The sequence below is a fragment of the Lathamus discolor genome, chromosome 19, assembly GCF_037157495.1.
Source record: "Lathamus discolor isolate bLatDis1 chromosome 19, bLatDis1.hap1, whole genome shotgun sequence".
Lineage (NCBI taxonomy): Eukaryota > Metazoa > Chordata > Aves > Psittaciformes > Psittacidae > Lathamus > Lathamus discolor.
Genome location: NC_088902.1, coordinates 4,074,768 through 4,091,839, shown reverse-complemented (window position 1 = coordinate 4,091,839; position 17,072 = coordinate 4,074,768). Strand labels below are relative to the sequence as shown.

At 52.9% G+C, this 17,072-nt stretch overlaps 3 protein-coding genes across 4 annotated transcripts; 1 reads left to right on the top strand and 2 right to left on the bottom strand.

Annotated features, from left to right (window-relative positions):
- Positions 1-636: 636 nt before the first annotated feature.
- Positions 637-2,894, bottom strand: LAMTOR5 (late endosomal/lysosomal adaptor, MAPK and MTOR activator 5). 2 transcript variants are annotated; one of them, XM_065698151.1, is made up of 4 exons: positions 2,787-2,892; positions 2,540-2,601; positions 1,972-2,089; positions 637-1,008 (listed from the first exon to the last, which is right to left on the bottom strand). In XM_065698151.1, exons 1-4 carry the CDS (start codon positions 2,819-2,821, stop codon positions 948-950), a joined length of 276 nt encoding a protein of 91 aa, XP_065554223.1. In that variant the 5' UTR covers positions 2,822-2,892; the 3' UTR covers positions 637-947. The 2 variants fall into 2 exon arrangements, with proteins under 2 accessions (XP_065554223.1, XP_065554222.1); XM_065698150.1 differs by lacking the exons at positions 637-1,008; positions 1,972-2,089 and adding an exon at positions 2,096-2,399 and having other exon boundaries at positions 2,787-2,894.
- A 3,074-nt stretch (positions 2,895-5,968) lies between these two features.
- PROK1 (prokineticin 1) lies at positions 5,969-9,741 on the top strand. Its single transcript, XM_065698368.1, has 3 exons — positions 5,969-6,040; positions 8,031-8,156; positions 9,439-9,741. Exons 1-3 carry the CDS (start codon positions 5,969-5,971, stop codon positions 9,556-9,558), a joined length of 318 nt encoding a protein of 105 aa, XP_065554440.1. The 3' UTR covers positions 9,559-9,741.
- A 5,351-nt stretch (positions 9,742-15,092) lies between these two features.
- KCNA10 (potassium voltage-gated channel subfamily A member 10) lies at positions 15,093-16,643 on the bottom strand. The gene has a single exon (XM_065698235.1). The coding sequence runs from the start codon at positions 16,641-16,643 to the stop codon at positions 15,093-15,095; it is 1,551 nt and encodes a 516-aa protein (XP_065554307.1).
- Between the last annotated feature and the right edge of the window lie 429 nt (positions 16,644-17,072).

Genomic DNA, 17,072 nt, shown 5'->3' with positions numbered 1-17,072 from the left:
CTGTGAGATTGTGAATGCCGCTGATAAACAGAGCTGCTCCTAGCAGCAGAGTCCCAGCAGCGTGACCACCCTTTTATCTGGGAGCCAGCCCCATTTCCTGGCTCTCGTGCTCTGCTGTGGAGCTTCCCCTTCACTGCACGCACGAGCACAGCTGCAGGCCAGCTCCCTTCCACTGCCTCACACACAGGAAGCTTTTGAGTGTAGTGTTCCAAGGGGAAAGCCTTTGTGCAGGATTGTTTCCCTGCACCATTTCAAATGCCGGAATCTCTAAGAGGGAGAGAGGTCTGGATTTATGAGGATGTTGTCAACATCCATTAACAGTTCACGAGGGGACCAGGCAGCCAGGACCACCATGTGTAGGGCTGAACTTCAATCCAAGGCACAGTAAGCAAGTAACTTACACACTGGATGTGTAACTAGAGGAGGGTAAACATTTCCAGGGAGAAATTCCTTGGGAAGTGTTTGCACCTTGTCTGTTGGAGGAGCCTCTACTACTCCCAAGTCTTGGTGCACTATTGCTGCCCTCCAGCGAAATGCTAGTGAAGAAGGGAGTGGGAGAAATCACCTCACTTGGCTTTGGAATCAGGGCAAAGCCATGGCCATGGTTTTCACAGCTGGAACAAAGGGAAGCAAAGGTGTTTTTGCAGGTCATTTATTGATTCCTCCAACAACTAAAGCCACGCACACAAATACACCCTGTAGTATCTGATCATTACACAAGCTTGGTGAGTGACCCACATTTCATCCTCAGCAGCACAAGTGCTAAAAGTGTGAGTTAGAGACCCCGATAGCTGCAGAAGGAGCTGGTTCAGTGGAGAGGGGGAACCTTCAGCCCAGGTTTGGTACTGCAGGCGTGTTCTGGGCTCGAGCAGCAGAGGAGGGAGGTTGTCCAGTGAGGAGGAGCTGGGCCAGGGGTGGGAATGATGCGCTGCACAGGTTCCTGGTGGTCAGGACGCCAGCTTATGGACTGCTACGGTGATGCTGTCGTGCTTCTGGATCATGATGTTCCTAGATCAAGAAAAGTGCTGGGATAAGGAGGAGCCAACTTGGGTTGGAGAAGGGACAGGGGTATCAGTCAGTGGCTGCAGCACCTCCAGCTCAGCACTAGACCTATGGTTGCTGCGTCTTTTCTGCTGGAGAAGTCTTTGCCTACAACAATAACTGGCTCCAGGGCTGGCTTTGTTATTGTGGGGATCCCAAGTGCGGAAGAAAATAGAGCTGCAGTAACCACCACCCCTGAAAGGTTTCTTACTGCTACTGCAGTTCCTGCTGCTTGAGCTCCCATGAATGTAGAGACTTCTAGATCCTGCCCTCTGCTCTTGTGATACCCCACTTACAGCACTGTGTGCAGTTCTGATGCCCTCAGCCTATGGAAGACATGGAGCTGCTGGAGCAAGGCCAGAGGAGGCCACAAGGATGACCAGGGGCTGGAGCACCTCTCGTATGGAGCCAGGCTGAGAACACTGGGGCTGCTCAGCCTGGACAAGAGAAGCTGTGGGGAGACCTGAGAGCAGCTTCCAGGGTCTGAAGGGGGCTACAAGGATGCTGGGGAGGGACTCTTCATCAGGGACTGCAGTGACAGGACAAGGGGTGATGGGTTCAGACTGAAACAGGGGAAGTTCAGGTTGGATCTTAGGCAGAAGCTCTTCCCTGTGAGGGTGCTGAGGCGCTGGCACAGGGTGCCCAGAGGAGCTGTGGCTGCCCCATCCCTGGCAGTGCTCAAGGCCAGGTTGGACACAGGGGCTTGGAGCAAGCTGCTCCAGTGGAAGGGGTCCCTGCCTGTGGCAGGGGTTGGAGCTGGAGGAGCTTTAACGTCCCTTCCAACACAAACCAGGCTGGGATTCTAATTCCCATGCCCATGGCAGTCAGTACCTTCCCCCATGGCTTCAGAGTTCCCCCAGCTCAGCTCAGCATGAGGAGAGCCCCAGAGCAGACAGGGGGAAAAGCGGCAGCCCCTGGCTGGGAACTCACCCGCTGTCCGACTCCAGGCACACCACGGGGGTGTCGGTCGGGTCAGAGGTGAGCTTGGCTGCCTGCTGCGCAAGCACAGAGATGACACCAGCGTGCTCATCCGAGAGGGTTCCTCTGCCTGCAAGGGGTGGGAGACGTTGGCTGAAGCCACATCCATCAGGAACAACAGCGCTTCCCCACTGGGAGAGGGTTGGATTAAGTGACCTTTACAGACCCCTTCCAACCCAAACCATTCCATGTGCCTCCACATAAACAGATCCCCTCCGGAGCTGTGGGGGCCGCTCCCGCCTCCCTTGACAGCCCATGCAGCATCTCCCCGCGTTGGTGCCCTCGAGCCACCGGAAGCCTGAATCCCAGCGGCAGAACGAGCTGGCTCTGGCTCCTCTCAGTGTACGGCGGGGGGTGAGTGCCGTGGGGCTGGGGGGGCCCTGGGGGGCACGCAAAGGCGGGTGCGAGGCTGCAGCAGGACCGGGCCCAGTGTGCTCAAAGCACGGGGGCCCGGTACCCCCACACCGGGCAAGGCCCAGCACCGCCAGCCCCTGCTCTCCGGTGGGGCTCGGGTACTCACAGCCCAGGTTGAGCCCCTGCGAGTCCGTGCACAGGACGCCCACCACGGCCGGGCTCTTCATGCTGCGGGGGGAACAGACACAGGGCGGTGAGGGCAGGCCGGCCGCGGCCCTCCTCCTGCCCCGGTGCGGCTCCACAGGCCCGGCCCCAGCCGCCCCCACCCCCCCGGTCCCCGGCGGGTCCCCGCGGGCCCTGCGCCGCTCCCCCCGGCCCCGGTGCGGCTCCAGCGGCCCTGCCCCGGCCCGTACGTGTCCTCCAAGTGCTGCTCCAGCGTCCCCTCCATCTTGCCGCGCCCCTTCACTTCCGCCCTCCCTGCCAGTGGCGTCACTCACGTAGACGGCGGCTCCGCAGGCCCAAAAGGCCTCGCGGCGCAAAGCCGCTCGCTCGGCCGCGTGGTGCGGGCAGCCGGGGTGCGCCCCAAGCAGCTCCCGACCTTCTGGCGCGGAGCCTCCCGCGGTCCGTGCGATGAAGCAGCCGCTTCAGGCTCCGACGTGAGCCAGGCTGGGGGCTGGATGCAAACCCGGACACTGCACCCCCCGGGCGGCCTTCCCCGGGCTGCTCTTCGGTGCGGTTCTTGGGGTTTGGTTTTTTTTCTTCCCTTTTTTTCCAGCTTAATGCTCCCGAGCGGGGTTTATTCGTGTTTCCCTCCCGCCGCGCAGCAGCGCTGGGGTTTGAACAGCAAAATGCAACTGCAGTGGTGGATAAATGGCCCTGCACAGGCTTCCCCAGGCGGAGCATCCTCTCACAGCTGGACCACAGTGAGGGATGCAGGGACACGGGGGCACAGGCTGTCCCCGCTGACGGAGCCGCCCCTGCGGTCCTGATCCAGCTCTGGGGCAGCAGCACAAGAGGGACCTGGAGCTGCTGGAGCAAGGCCAGAGGAGGCCATGGAGATGCTGCGAGGGCTGGAGCAGCTCTGCTCTGGAGCCAGGCTGAGAGAGCTGGGCTGGGGCAGCCTGGACAAGAGAAGGCTCCTGAAGGGGAGACCTGAGAGCAGCTCCAGTGCCTAAAGGGGCTGCAGGGAACCTGGAGAGGGGCTTGGGACAAGGGCCTGCAGGGACAGGCCAAGGGGAATGGCTTGAACCTGCCCGAGGAGAGACTGAGCTGAGCTCTTAGGCAGAAGCTGTTCCCTGTGAGGGTGCTGAGGCGCTGGCACAGGGTGCCCAGAGAAGCTGTGGCTGCCCCATCCCTGGCAATGCTCAAGGCCAGGTTGGACACAGGGGCTTGGAGCAAGCTGCTCCAGTGGAAGGGGTCCCTGCCCGTGGCAGGGGTTGGAGCTGGAGGAGCTTTGAGGTCCCTTCCAACCCAAACCACTCCATGATTCTATGATTTACAGCAGGAAGGGCCACTCTGGACCGATGCCTACAGAGCCGGGGTGGGGGGATCAGGACTCCCACCCTGTTTCCATGAGGCAGGAGGTGTTCGAAGTGATGCCCAGCCCGGCTTTCCTGCCAGGAGCCTCCCCCCAGAAAGCAGCCCCGCTGCCAGCAGAGAGTAGGAGGTAATTTATGGTGGCTGCATCGCAGAGCTCGGCGGCGCTAATAAAGTGCCAGCTAAAGCCGTTCCCGGGTGCGCCTGGCAATAGATCTTGCCTTGTCAGGTTGGCAAATTAAAATGTTATTGATGGGGGAGGTGCAGCAGCAGCTTTGATTTATTCATTATTCTCAATTCTATTTTTCTTTCTCCTTCATCCAGCTGGAAGCTCTTTTGGGCAGCACCGGGAGCCCCAGTCCCCACTGTCCAGTGGCTCCCCACTGCATCCCACCCTGTTGGATGGGCTTAGATTCCCTCTCTTGTTTTACTCTTTTTCTCCCCAAGACAGGGCAAAAATGTGCCCTACAGAGGCCTGGGGCTGCATCCTCCCTGCCCCATCAGCACCTTCCCAAGGAAACCTCCCAAAACAGTGCTGCGGACAGCTGGATCTGTGGCAGGAGGGGCTCTGGGGAGAACTGGGGTTACTTAGTTCACGCCAGAGTGGAGGAGACTTTAGGGAAGCAGCCACATCAGAAGCAGTGCTGCTCTCTGGGCAGAGAAGTGATTAAATAGACAATTTAGCACTGGACTGATCCTCTACAAAAGAAACTCAGCAGAAAAGGCTGATTTTAAACCATGTGCTTCGGAGCAAACCCCTATTTCAAATCCCAACCCATCACCTTGGGCCATGTTTCCCCTCTGGCTGCTCCTGGTCCCTAATTTGCCTCCAAAGAGCAGATCCGGCGGGGAGCAACCCCAAAATCAGGCTTGGGGGTGTTTTTTCCTCATTGGGAAAAGCCAGAAGGGAATATATTTATAAACTCATAATGCTGATGGAGAGCCCTGATACTATGGGGATGGAACATGGCAAAGCAGGGCTGGAAAAATCCATCTTGCTGGGTCAGAACTGCAAGCTCAGCTTAATTTTGGGGGGAAAAATGGAGTTTTGCTTCCTGTTCTTGTGCAAAGGGTCTTAGGCATGAGCTCTGCTTGCATGGCCCTGGCCAGCACAGCTCTGGCCATTGGGAACTTGGTCTGCAAGTCCCAGTCAAATCCAGGCTGGACAGTGGGGTACCACTCACTATATGTTGGCCATGGAAAAGCAAAGGGGCCACATGGGAGGAACCGGCTCCAGCTCCATGGGGACATCGCATCTCAGAGGCTGCTGAGGTTTCATGCTTCTCTCTAACTAGATGGATGTGACTCTTGGGCCAGTGTGTGCTTTTGCCGAGGACCCCATCCCCATCTCATCCCTTGCATCCTTCCAGGATGTACGAATTGAAAAAGAAGCTGGAAATTCCATCTTTTCCTGCTTTTTTAGCCACTTTAGCAATCCCTGGTCTTATTCCCTTATGCTCCCAGGAGATGCACCAAATGCAATTTGAGACATGGGGGATAGACACTTCAAACTATAAATCAACATATTTACACATTAGCTTCTGATTCAAACACACCCTCGTTACTTAAAAAAGATATTATTCCCTCTCTGCCTTCTTTTATCCTCACAAATAAATGCAGCCCAACCTCTGTTTCTACAGGATATTTATCACAGAGGCACATTATTACCCATTGTGCTCTTATGAGCCCACAAGTAGCAGGCTAACTTTAGTCTTGTGTGCTCTTTTAGCTGAACAATCACAAAGTCTTAATTCAATTCTCAAGTACACCCGTCAAGGGATAAATATGGATATAGAGGTGGACTTGGAAAATCCAGCTGTGTTGGCTTGGCTGAAAAATAACCCTGGGATGTGGCTGTGGGTGGGAGAGGTGGGGTTTTTTCCCTTATTAATATTTCTCTTCCACCGTTAGAGATTCAGGTCTCATCTGCTTCTTCTGAGATCATCGAGGGGGGGAAAAAGCCCAGGGTGGTGGAGCTGGAAGGGGTTATATAGGGCGGGTGGTGCGGGGCTGCTGCAGAGCTTGGTGGCGCAGGGGAGACGGCTCCTGCCCCGGCACCATGGGCTGGATCCTGCAGACCCTCTGCTTGCTCCTGCTCATCTCCTCCTGCCCCTGCGCTGTTATAACCGGGGTAAGTGCCGCTTCCATCCCCTACCTGGGAGAGTCCTTGTTTATTTCGATTATCTTGGGAATGAAGGCAGGAATTAATGCTTTTCAGTGCTTTGGTTTGGGTGCTTTTCCGCAGTTTATTACCTGGGTTTCCAGCACAGGGATGCTGTTCCACAGCCAACCCCAGCCCGTGTCAGTGTAAAGTCACACCACTGAGCTGCTCTTTCTGCTTCTCAGCACTGTATCAACCCTGCATGTGGGAAAACAGGGCGTTTGAGGAAGTTTTCCGGCAGGGAAAAAGTGCTGTATCTTTACATGCATCCTCCAGAGCACATTCCCAACTGGGACAAGGGCTCGAGCACCCCAAATCGTCTTTCTCCCTCCTAAATTTAGGGAAGTGATGATAAGAGAGGGGAAGTGTGGGGATGCAAAGGAGAGAGGCAGCGCTGTGTTAATGGGCTGCTGGGGCTCAGCGTGTCCCAAAGCTCAGAGCTGCGGGGCAAGCGCTGGACCGAGGTGATGCCAAAAGCAAGAGGAGTGGCGAGTTCTGGGGACAGGATCCAGGCTTTTGTGGTCCCTCAGGAGTCCGGATGCTGGTTTCAGCAAAGCCAGGCTTGGATGAATCCCTGCCTTTTACCCTGGTCAGCAGAAAATCTTCTGTTTAAAACCAAGACAAAGTGTTTGTATCCCGGCTTCTCTCTGCCTCCCGGCTTTTCCCAACTGGGGGGAATTCTGTGGTTGACTTTGACTGGCTCTTGGCTCCTTTTTCCCCTCACAATCAGACCTCTTTCTTTCAAGCCTGTGATTCTCTTTGGCTGGATCTGCCCAGCCTGGAGCTGCGAAGCCAAGCTGGGGGCAGCCACCTCCATCCAGGGCCAGATAGAGCTGGGCTATCATTTCCAGGGCTTAAATGGCTCATTTTGAATAACCAGAGAGAAGAGGCTGCATATGCAGGTCCTGGCTTGCCTGCAGCCCCTATCAGCCCCCATCAGTCCCCCTGGCTTTGCAGGTGAGGGTCCATCATTGCTGAGATTTGATTTTCAATAGTATTTGGTTCTGACAAGGTGCTTCGGATGCTCGAGGAGAATTAAATTCCCTTCAGGAAAGGGCAGGCCCTACAAAACCCCCTTATTGCCTCCCTGTGAGAGAGCAGCACCCTAAAATCGTGTTCTTTCCATTGCTCTCATGGTCTTTTCCGCAGTTGCTATTCCCACACCTCTTTTTCCATATGAGCCATGGACTTGTGGCTGAGAGCTCCTGCGATAGCGGTACCCTAAGGAAGGGGCGATCCCATTTGGGATTTGGATGAGCCCCATCAGTTCTTCCTGTGCTACCATGAGGAGAATGGGTTGGAGCAGGGCTTGGGGGTGCAATGAGCTGCTCTTGTGATGGCCAACACAGCCTGGGGAGCAAAATGGGACCTGTTTCTTGCTTGGTGTTCCCCCATCCACCTCTTCTGAACATCCTCATGGGCTTCCAGGCGTGGTGGTGAGCTGGTGCAGCATTTGCATCTGTGCCTCAGTTTCCCCATCCCAGGGGAAGATGTTTCTGATTCCCATTTTCCACCTGCCTTGGGTGGAAGAGGCTGAGTCATTGGCATTATTCTCTATTAACAAAAAAAGCCCCCAGAATGGGCATTTGCATTATTTAGCAGGTTTTAAAGGCTCAGGCGGGTGATGTCTGTACACGATGGACAAGGAGCTTATCCTCAGCGCCGCTGCTCTAACTTGGCACCAATTCTGCTTTTAAGTTGTGCAGCTGCAAACTTTTTCCCTGTGTCCTGGCCCCGCATGCACCAGGGACATCCCCGTTCACTCTGCAAACCCCAGCACCACAACCCCTGCCCTGCCCCAAAACCTCCCCAGCTCAACCCTAAATGGGAACCACAACCCCTTCTCCCTTAAATCCCCAGCCAGGGCTTACACCCAGGGTCATTTCTCCCCTGGCCCCTTCCGGAACTGGGAGAGGGATGTTTTCCCAGGAGATTCCACTCACACCATCCCTCTCCCCAGGCCTGCGAGCGGGACCTGCAGTGCGGCAGCGGGACCTGCTGCGCCGTCAGCCTGTGGCTGCGGGGGCTGCGGATGTGCACCCCCCTGGGGCAGGAGGGGGACGAGTGCCACCCCTTCAGTCACAAGGTACCAGCATGGGGATGCTCAGTGGGGCTGGGGTGGGGGATAAGGGCTGGGAAAAGGGGGTTGGTGTTGGGTGGGGTGGATTTGGGATGAAGCACTGGGCAGCAGCAGCAGGGTCTCTTCATCAGGGATTGTAGTGATAGGACAAGGGGTGATGGGTTCAAACTGAAACAGGGGAAGTTCAGGTTGGATCTAAGGTTTCTTCCTTAGATCACAGGTTCTTCCCTGAGAGGGTGCTGAGGCGCTGGCACAGGGTGCCCAGAGAAGCTGTGGCTGCCCCATCCCTGGCAGTGCTCAAGGCCAGGTTGGACACAGGGGCTTGGAGCAAGCTGCTCCAGTGGAAGGGGTCCCTGCCCATGGCAGGGGTTGGAGCTGGAGGAGCTCAAGGTCCCTTCCAACCCAAACCATTCTATGGTTCCATGCTCATGGTGGTTCCTTACCTCAGATAGCATTCAGAACAGCTGCTGCCTGTACAAACTTCCCTGCTTTCAGGGTTCCACCGTCATTGCCTACATGGCTTTCATAACATCCTGCACCTCTGGTTTTCCTTTCAAGGGGCAGATTTGTGGACAAAGATTATTCAGATCTACCACACGTTGCCTGAACGAATGTCTGCTAAAGGAGTTTTGAGAACTGATTAGCTGTTGGCAAGGGCCTCAAGGAACAAAACAAAGAGATGCTTCATAGCAGGACAAGTAGGAACAAAAGAGCTGGTTTCAGCCTCTGAAGTATTTTGAGCACCCTCCTGCCTGTCTGTTCCAGCCTTAATCCTCAGGATGCCCCATGGGTGCTGCAGACCTTGACTCAGAGCTGGGACCGAGCTGCCTGGCCCACTCGTTTCAAAGAAAAGCACAAGCCACGCTGCTCCAAATTGAGTTGTAAATGCTCTGCCAAGCGTGGCAAAGCCAAGTTAATGCCTCAGAGCTGCCCAGCGCTATGATTTCTGTCTGATAAGAACCCCCAGCGCACTGGGATTAGCCCAAAGCGCGGTGCTGCTGCAATCCCTCATCCGTGGGGATTTAGCAGCAGCATCCCAGCCTTGCGGGGATCATCCCTCTTCGTGCTCTTGTATTGATTTGGCATGGTGGGAGCAAGATTGAAGGATGCTGAGGCTCCTGCTCACACGAGGAAGGAGCGAAAGGTTTCAGAGGGATCAGGGATTCATTGCAGGCATATCCCTATTGAACCTCTGAGAAGAGCCAGAGATTTTCTCAGGGCTTTGATCCCATTTGATACGGTTCTGGCTGAGCCCCGACCTCCTCATCTCTCCCGTCTCTCTCCACAGGTCCCTTTCTTCGGGAAGCGCCAGCACCACACCTGCCCCTGTTCACCCAACCTCATCTGCTCCAGGTTCCTCGACAGCCGCTACCGCTGCTCCGTCAACTTCAAGAACATTGATTTTTAGGGTGATGCTCCTCGTTCTCCATCCATAAGCCCCCAGCACCCATTTCTTGCCCTCTTCCATGGCCATTGGGTCCCCACGTAGTGCCAGGCAACCTTAAAAGTGCTTTCCCAAGGTAGAAAGTGTTGTTATAAACTGTATGTTATATAGGGAAACTGAGGCACGGTCAGGCCAAACTGCTGTGACATGTGGCTCTGCCCCAGCCTGGAGCAGATTCTGACTCCAGCATCCTCTGGATTGAAGGACAGTGTGCATGTGCCAAACGTCTGTGCCCCCAGAAATCCCTTTCATAAGGGATTTGCAATTCCTACTGGATAAATCATTTCTGTAATGATAATTTCTATTGTGATATTGCCCAACCATGTCTTATCCATGTGTTTCTTCCCTGGAAGCAGCTCTTCAAGCTGGCAATGAATGATCTAATATAGCCTGCAATTAAAAGCAACCACAGTCAAGCAGCTGTGGGGAATTAAGGAATGGGTTTTCCCAAAGTTCCAGCAGTGCAGTGTGTTTGGCAGAGGCTGAGGCAGGGTGCCAGATGCGGGTCTTCGGGATCTTTTGGCCTCAGCATCTGCCTGTGGCTCAGGCACCGTACGAGGTCTGGAGGCTTCTCTGTGTCAGCTGAATTTGAGAAGAGAATGGGCTACTCAAGTTACCTCACCAATAAAAGCGATCCCAGACACGTGCTTTCAGTTTCCCCTTTAAATATATACTGGGAAAAACTTGTGTATCATCACTTGAGCTTCTCTCCTGCTTCTTATAGCAACCCCTGCAAGAATAAACGCAAAGAAATAAATAAGAATAATCAGCATTTACCGCTGATTCCCAAACAAAATCCCTCAGAACAACCTGATCCGTTTCCTTTAAAGCAATGCTTGAACACAAAACTTCTTCTGGGGCTTTGAATGTGCTCAGTGTTACCTCTGGAAAGCCCTTGGGGTTCGGTGCTGGGAGCTGTGGCACCCCTCTCTGGGCCCTCCCTGTCTGGGGGGTTTGAGTGGATTTTGGTTCTAGAGCAGCAACAGTTTCTATTTCTAAAGACCCCAAAGACCCCCAAATGCATGCGTGTGGCAGATGCTGGGTTATCCTGGGGAGTGAAGTAGCTGAGATTTGGTGTTTGATGCTGGGTGAAAGCTGTCCTGCCCTTGTTTCTCCCTCCAGGAATACTCTACATTCAGTGACAATAAACCACCGCAATGACCAGGTTCATTCTATTTAGGTGGGTTTTTACACATCAGAAGATTTGCTGCTTCTTTACAAAAGAGGAATCCTGCAGTGGGGATGCTGCAGCTGCCCTGGCCCATTGCTCAGCACTGGGACCATGGTAGAAGTGTTTGGGGGATGCCAGGGGATGCCAAATAGAAAAGGATTCCCCACAGCAATACGGGGGGAAGAAGTCAGGAAAATCATGGAATCCCAGAGTGGTTTGGGTTGAAGGGACCTTAAAGCTCCTCCAGCTCCAACCCCTGCCATAGGCAGGGACCCCTTCCACTGGAGCAGCTTGCTCCAAGCCCCTGTGCCCAACCTGGCCTTGAGCACTGCCAGAAAAGCACAATATTTCATAACAGTGTTAAAAAAATCTATAGTTTCATGGTTTGGGTTTCTTTTATTAAGCTGATTACTTTGTGCCCTCCCAGCATGAGATTTTTACACATCCACAGCTGCGTATGTGTGGAAGTGATGTCTCATTTCAGTTCCCATAGTTAAGAACAATCCAGTCACACTTAGTTGTTTCTCCATAAAGAATCTCTATTAAATGCCCCTTTCCCAGTAATGAACCACTATGAGATGGCCTGGAAACAACAGCTAATCCTCACTGATGGTCTTTACTGCTATGCAAAACAACAGCCAAAACCCAATATATTTATCTGATGTTCATTTTTGCTCACAATGGTCAGAATGGTTCCTTCTCTAATTTGGTTTCATTGCTTTGATGCAGGAGATTGACAAGGAAATTACCTCCATCCATAGAAAACCCTATTAAAATCTGAGTTTGGTTCTTTCCTCCTCTGCAGCTGCAATGAACGCACTCAGCAGGTGACCAGGAGGGAGATCCAAGAGTCCAATAGTCCTTGCTGCTGCTTCATTTCTCCTGTGCTGAGGGTTAAAGGGCTGTTTGCATTCTTTATTGATAAATGAGGCTCCATCACCGATGGGGATGGGAGGTTGCTTACCTGATGTGGACAGTGATGCAGAGGGAGAGATCCAGAGGTCACATAGCGCTGGAGGGTGGGAATCCCTCATGCCCAAGCACAAGAGGGACCCAAGCCTGGATTTTGGGCAGATGAGGCTTTACCTCAGCTCCACCACAGGAATTTTCTCATTGTTATGAGCAAGAAATGAGCCTGATGCAGTGGGAACTATGCTTCTGAGGGTCAGCAACGCATGGACCAGCCCCTGCCAGGATAGACAAGACACAGCAGAAGCACCCAAGGGCTGTAGCTGTCCTGTCGATGAGTGGAATGGGAGAGGGAAGCTGTGTCCTTATTCCAGGCAGGACCAACAGCCTGGATGCTGTTGGGAGGCAGTTTCTACACTCTCCTGGCATGTCTATTCTGCACTGGTGCCAAGAGTCCCTGGCAAATGCCATCCTGCAATGGGCTTCCTCCATGAGAGCATCCCTCATGGCCAAAGCATGCCTGCCCACATCTGCGTTTACACACGCAATAAAGAAACAAACCAGCTAAAAGCTTCCAAGCAGGAATTAGAGAGGGGGAAACACATACTGGGACTGGCTACATCCCGGGAAATGTCTATCCTGGAGTGCCATCTCGTGGCTGCGCTGCCAACACCGTGCTCCTGTACCCTGAGGAAGCGCAGAAATAGCTCCCTGGTGGCAAAAGGATGCTCCAGGGCTTGCTTGGAAATAGCAGCTCAAAGGAGGAGGGAGACGCTTCTAAGTGACAAATACTTCACGTGTGACCAGAGTCCAACGTGCTCCAGGGATAAAAAGCAGCCAGGGCATCATTCTGATAAAGCAAAGAGGGTTTCTTTTGTCTTCTTTTCAGCTTTTTCTATGGCAGCACAGAATTTCAAGTGGGAATTCAGCCTGTGTGTGTGCTGGATGACATGACAGATTGGCTCATTAGGGCTTGACTCAAGAATAGCACAGTTACTAAGAGATTTCTATGGATTTCATTGAGCTTTGAGCTTTGGGCCTCTATTTAGGAAGGTGCTAAGCTGCAAATTGTGTGGGATAATGGATTTTCTGGCAGGTTTTTGTCAAGCACCAGCTGAGTGTTGGCACTGGGTATTCATAGCCTGGTTTTCCTCCTCTTCACTTTAGGATGAACTAGAAACAAGCTATGGTAGCTGGAGAATTTTAATGCCTCTGACCCTGTCCTCATAGAATAAACCAGGGATCCCCCTCATGCCTGGCCTCATGCAATGGACAGTGTGAGCCAAACTGCTCGGAAGCCCCTGCAATGGAGTTCTGGAGCTCTAGAATGTCCCATGTCTCAACCCAGCCCCATGATTTCCAGCATGGAGCAGCACAAAGCCAAGGACAAAAAGCTGAGTCCAAATAAACAGGATTTTCTGCATGCCAGACTTTGAAGCATCTATTCTTTTATTTGAGAATAAAGTTTACAAGTTAATGAGAATCAGGTTGTCCATCCATCCATCTGTCCATCCGTCCATCCATCCATCCATCCGTCCGTCTGTCCATCCATCCATCCATCCGTCCACCCATCCATCCATCCATCCATCCATCCATTCCAGCATCATTTCAGTCCCTGTTTGCTAGGGGAGCAGAAGTAGTATCGATGAGCTCATTGCTGACCAGGCTGAGCTCTAAAAAATATCAAAGAATGAGTAAATTCAAGCTTTCTGGAGGAAAAGAAGAAAGAACCTGTGTGAAATAGAAATGGTGACGTGGCGGAGCTTCTAGAGGGGATTGAGGGATGAATGGAGAGGAGCTGAATGTCTCAGGGTGCTGCTCTCCAGCTGTGCCCAGATGTGCGTCCTCCAGCTGTCCCCACAGATGATGAGAACTTGAAAATGATGGCAAGGAGATGAAACAGCTCTCACAGCTCCTGTTCCTGGCCGGGATGACACTGTGGGGTTTGTAAGATGAGGAAGAGGATGGTGGAAGGATGGGGAAAAGCTCAGGTAAAAAGGGGGATTTGTCTCTCCTGAAGGAGTTGTGCTGGTCATGACCCAGGTCCATCTCTCTGGGGTACAAAAGACCTCGTTGCAGAAAGCCAGCCCACAAAAAACCCAACCCAACCCCCAGATAACAAGCCTCCTGGCCCAGGATTGCAGGATTTCTGCGTGGGAAAAAATCCCAGCAAGGCCAAAGTCATGTTTTCCAACAGAGCAGGAATAAACCCCAAATATAAACCCCATCTTTCACCACTCTGTTCTGAATGAAACTGCAAAGCAGAGATGCCGCACACTGTGTAACGATCATATTGAATCTTTAGGAGATGAGACATCGAGTATAGCAGATGTGGGATATAAAAGCGGATGTGTAGACACTGCTTGAGAAGCTGTGATTTTAATGTAGGCAGAAACATCATCAAAAGCCAAGTGAAACAGTGAAGCTGGAACAAAATGTTTTTGGAAGGAAACCTGCTGGCATTAGAGGGAACGGCAAAATGATCTGGTGCTGGTTTCTCCCTTCCGAAGTGCTGATGGAAACGTGCATGGTGCAGAGAACCACAAGTGCCTTTTCATGGTGGGAAGCTGAGCTGTCGGGATACATCCGCCCTCATTGCTCTTTGCCCCATTTGCAGCAACATAAGTGACAATCAAAGCCACCAGGGCTTTGTACACCAGCTAACCCCTGAGCCGAGCATTTGTTGCAGGAGAAATCCCCTTTCCTCTCTCAAAACTCAGTCTTCCCTCAGAAATCCCATTGAGCCGTGGTGTCCTGGACCTTCCTTGGTGGCTGTGCCACCAGGACTGGTCACCATCCCTCTCCTCCTCATCCCCTCACCTGGTTGCTTGTCTCCATCCATCACTGCTATGCCAACAGGATGATGTAGGCAGGAAGACCAAGAAACTTGTCCAGCTACAAATACAACTGTAATTTATTCTATTCACCAGCTAAGATTTCAGCCAGAGCATTCCCAAGTCTGGGAATTAGTCAGCGCTCCGGATCCTAAGTGGTGGGTGGGGAGAAACTATGTTAAATGGATTAAAATAGCAGGGAGCTGGACCCACCTTCATCCAGCTGGGTGCCACCGAGCATTTAATGTCATTTTGCCCTTATTCCTCCTCTGATAAATGGGGGAATTCTGTGTAGATGGGGAGCTCCACTCTGAAGCCACAGACAGAGAAGGTAAAAGTGGATGAGCATCAAATTAACAAAAACCAGACTGACGGGCAGGGCAGAGAGATAAGAAAGATGGTGTTTATTTGAACAGCCACAGGAAATCAGAGATTGAAAAATGCCTAGAGAAAAAAAAAATAGAAGAAAATAAGCAGCAGCACGTTTGGTTTTAAAAAAGAAAGAAATCACAGCATGCAGATGGGTTATTCCTTATCCAGCCAATCCCCACACACAGAGCCCAGTCCCATCATGGCCTCAAGCATCATTTTTTGGCCTTGTCTCGAGGGTAACCCCCATTGGTCTTATTGAGGGACTCCATGCTGCCGTTGCCCGTCACCACGCTGGTGAGGATTCGTTCCACCTCCCCGGGCAGGATTTGCTTCTCTTCGTTCTCCGTCTCCCTGTGGTAGAAATAGTTGAAGTTCGAGACGATGACAGGGACGGGCAGTGCAATGGTCAATACCCCTGCAATGGCGCACAGAGTCCCCACGATCTTCCCACCCAAGGTGGTGGGACACATGTCTCCATAGCCAACAGTCGTCATCGTGACCACGGCCCACCAGAAGCCATCAGGGATGCTGGAGAAGTGGGACTGTGGCTCATCCACTTCTGCGAAGTAGACGGCACTGGAGAAGAGGATGACGCCGATGAAGAGGAAGAAGATGAGCAAGCCCAGCTCCCGCATGCTGGCCTTGAGGGTCTGCCCCAGGATCTGCAGCCCCTTGGAGTGCCGGGACAGCTTGAAGATACGGAAGACCCTGACCAGCCGGATGATCCGCAGGATGGCCAAGGACATGTTCTGCTGCCCATTGAGTTCGCTCTGCTGGATCAGCTCAGTGGTGAGCGTCACAAAGTAGGGAATGATGGACACGATGTCGATGATGTTCATGATGTTCCTAAAGAATTCGGTCTTGCTGGGGCACACGATGAACCGGACAAAGAGCTCGAAGGAGAACCAGATGATGCAGGCAGTCTCTATGACGAAGAAAGGGTCTGTGAAGGTACTGTGGGCCAGCAAGGTGTCCGTCAGATTCTTGGAAAGCTCCTGGGTGGACTTAAACTCCCTTTCCTCCCTGAACTCCGGCAAGGTCTCCATGCAGAAGATTATGATGGAGATGACAATGACCAGGACGGAGACCAAAGCTACACCCCTGGCTGCACTGGAGCTTTCAGGGTACTCAAAGAGCAGCCAAAATTGCCTATGAAAGTCATTAGTTGGTAAGAGGGTCTCAGGGTCTTTGATGAACCCTTCATCCTCCCTGAACTGGTCCATGGCTTCATCACCCAGCTCATAGAAGGTGATTTCATCAGCAAAGACATCAATGGGGACGTTGGCAGGGCGCCGTATTTTCCCACCAGACTGGTAATAGTACAGGATCCCATCAAAACTGGGCCTGTTCCTATCAAAGAAATACTCATTCCTCATGGAGTCGAAGTAACGCATCCTCTTTTCCGGGTCCCCGAGCAAGGTCTCAGGGAACTGGTTGAGGGTCTTGAGCCGCGTCTCAAACCTCAGCCCAGCGATGTTAATGATGACTCGTTGGTCCCCCTCATCCATACCCACCCTCTCCCCCACCAGATGCTCACTGAACTCGGCGGAGAACCTGGAGAAGATGGTCTCATTGTTGGCGTTTTCGCTGTTGATGAGGATGCGCAGGTTGGAGAGGAGGTTGGCGCAGCTGGGGTGGCCTTTCCGCGCCTGGCTGGCGGGGCTGAGGTCGTTTGAATAACAGGGATCCTCCACAATCTGATCAGCGTTGTCAAAACTGACTAGTGCCACCTCCATCTCCTTCCAACTGGACACGTCCATCATACACTAATCAGATTAGCAGCATAAATCCCCGGATCGGATGCCGGCAGCTTGCGTCTTTCCCACGCTATGAGGATCTGCAAGTGAACGGACAGGGAGACAGAGCTGAATTGGGCAGATGCATCACTTGGCTCAGCTAAAAGGAATAAACCAAACCCGAGATCAGAAAGCCTTGTGTTTTTTAATGGAAACATACATTTCATTGACTGCCCAAAGCAAGTTGTTCACCTCTGGATCCTTCAAGCCCCTTTTGGCATGGCTTCATTATCATCGTGAAACCTCCCAATACCATGTACAGTACCCAAGGGTAAAAGGTCAGGCAGCAGCAGAGGCTGGGGGTGAACCCAGGTGTCCCACCCAGCCTTTCCCCAGCAATCCCAGCCCTGCAAAGCAAGGGGTCATTTCAGGCATGTCCGGTTGTGGATCCAGAGC

Coding starts and splice junctions, on each gene's coding strand:
- PROK1 (XM_065698368.1), top strand. CDS start 5,969: ATGGGCTGGATCCTGCAGACCCTCTGCTTGCTCCTGCTCATCTCCTCC. Junction 6,041..8,030: donor CCTGCGCTGTTATAACCGGG/GTAAGTGCCGCT, acceptor CCCTCTCCCCAG/GCCTGCGAGCGGGACCTGCA. Junction 8,157..9,438: donor GCCACCCCTTCAGTCACAAG/GTACCAGCATGG, acceptor CTCTCTCCACAG/GTCCCTTTCTTCGGGAAGCG.
- LAMTOR5 (XM_065698150.1), bottom strand. CDS start 2,821: ATGGAGGGGACGCTGGAGCAGCACTTGGAGGACAC. Junction 2,602..2,786: donor GAGCAGCACTTGGAGGACAC/GTACGGGCCGGG, acceptor TTCCCCCCGCAG/CATGAAGAGCCCGGCCGTGG. Junction 2,400..2,539: donor GCAGGGGCTCAACCTGGGCT/GTGAGTACCCGA, acceptor CGTGCCCCCCAG/GGCCCCCCCAGCCCCACGGC.
- KCNA10 (XM_065698235.1), bottom strand. CDS start 16,643: ATGATGGACGTGTCCAGTTGGAAGGAGATGGAGGTGGCACTAGTCAGT.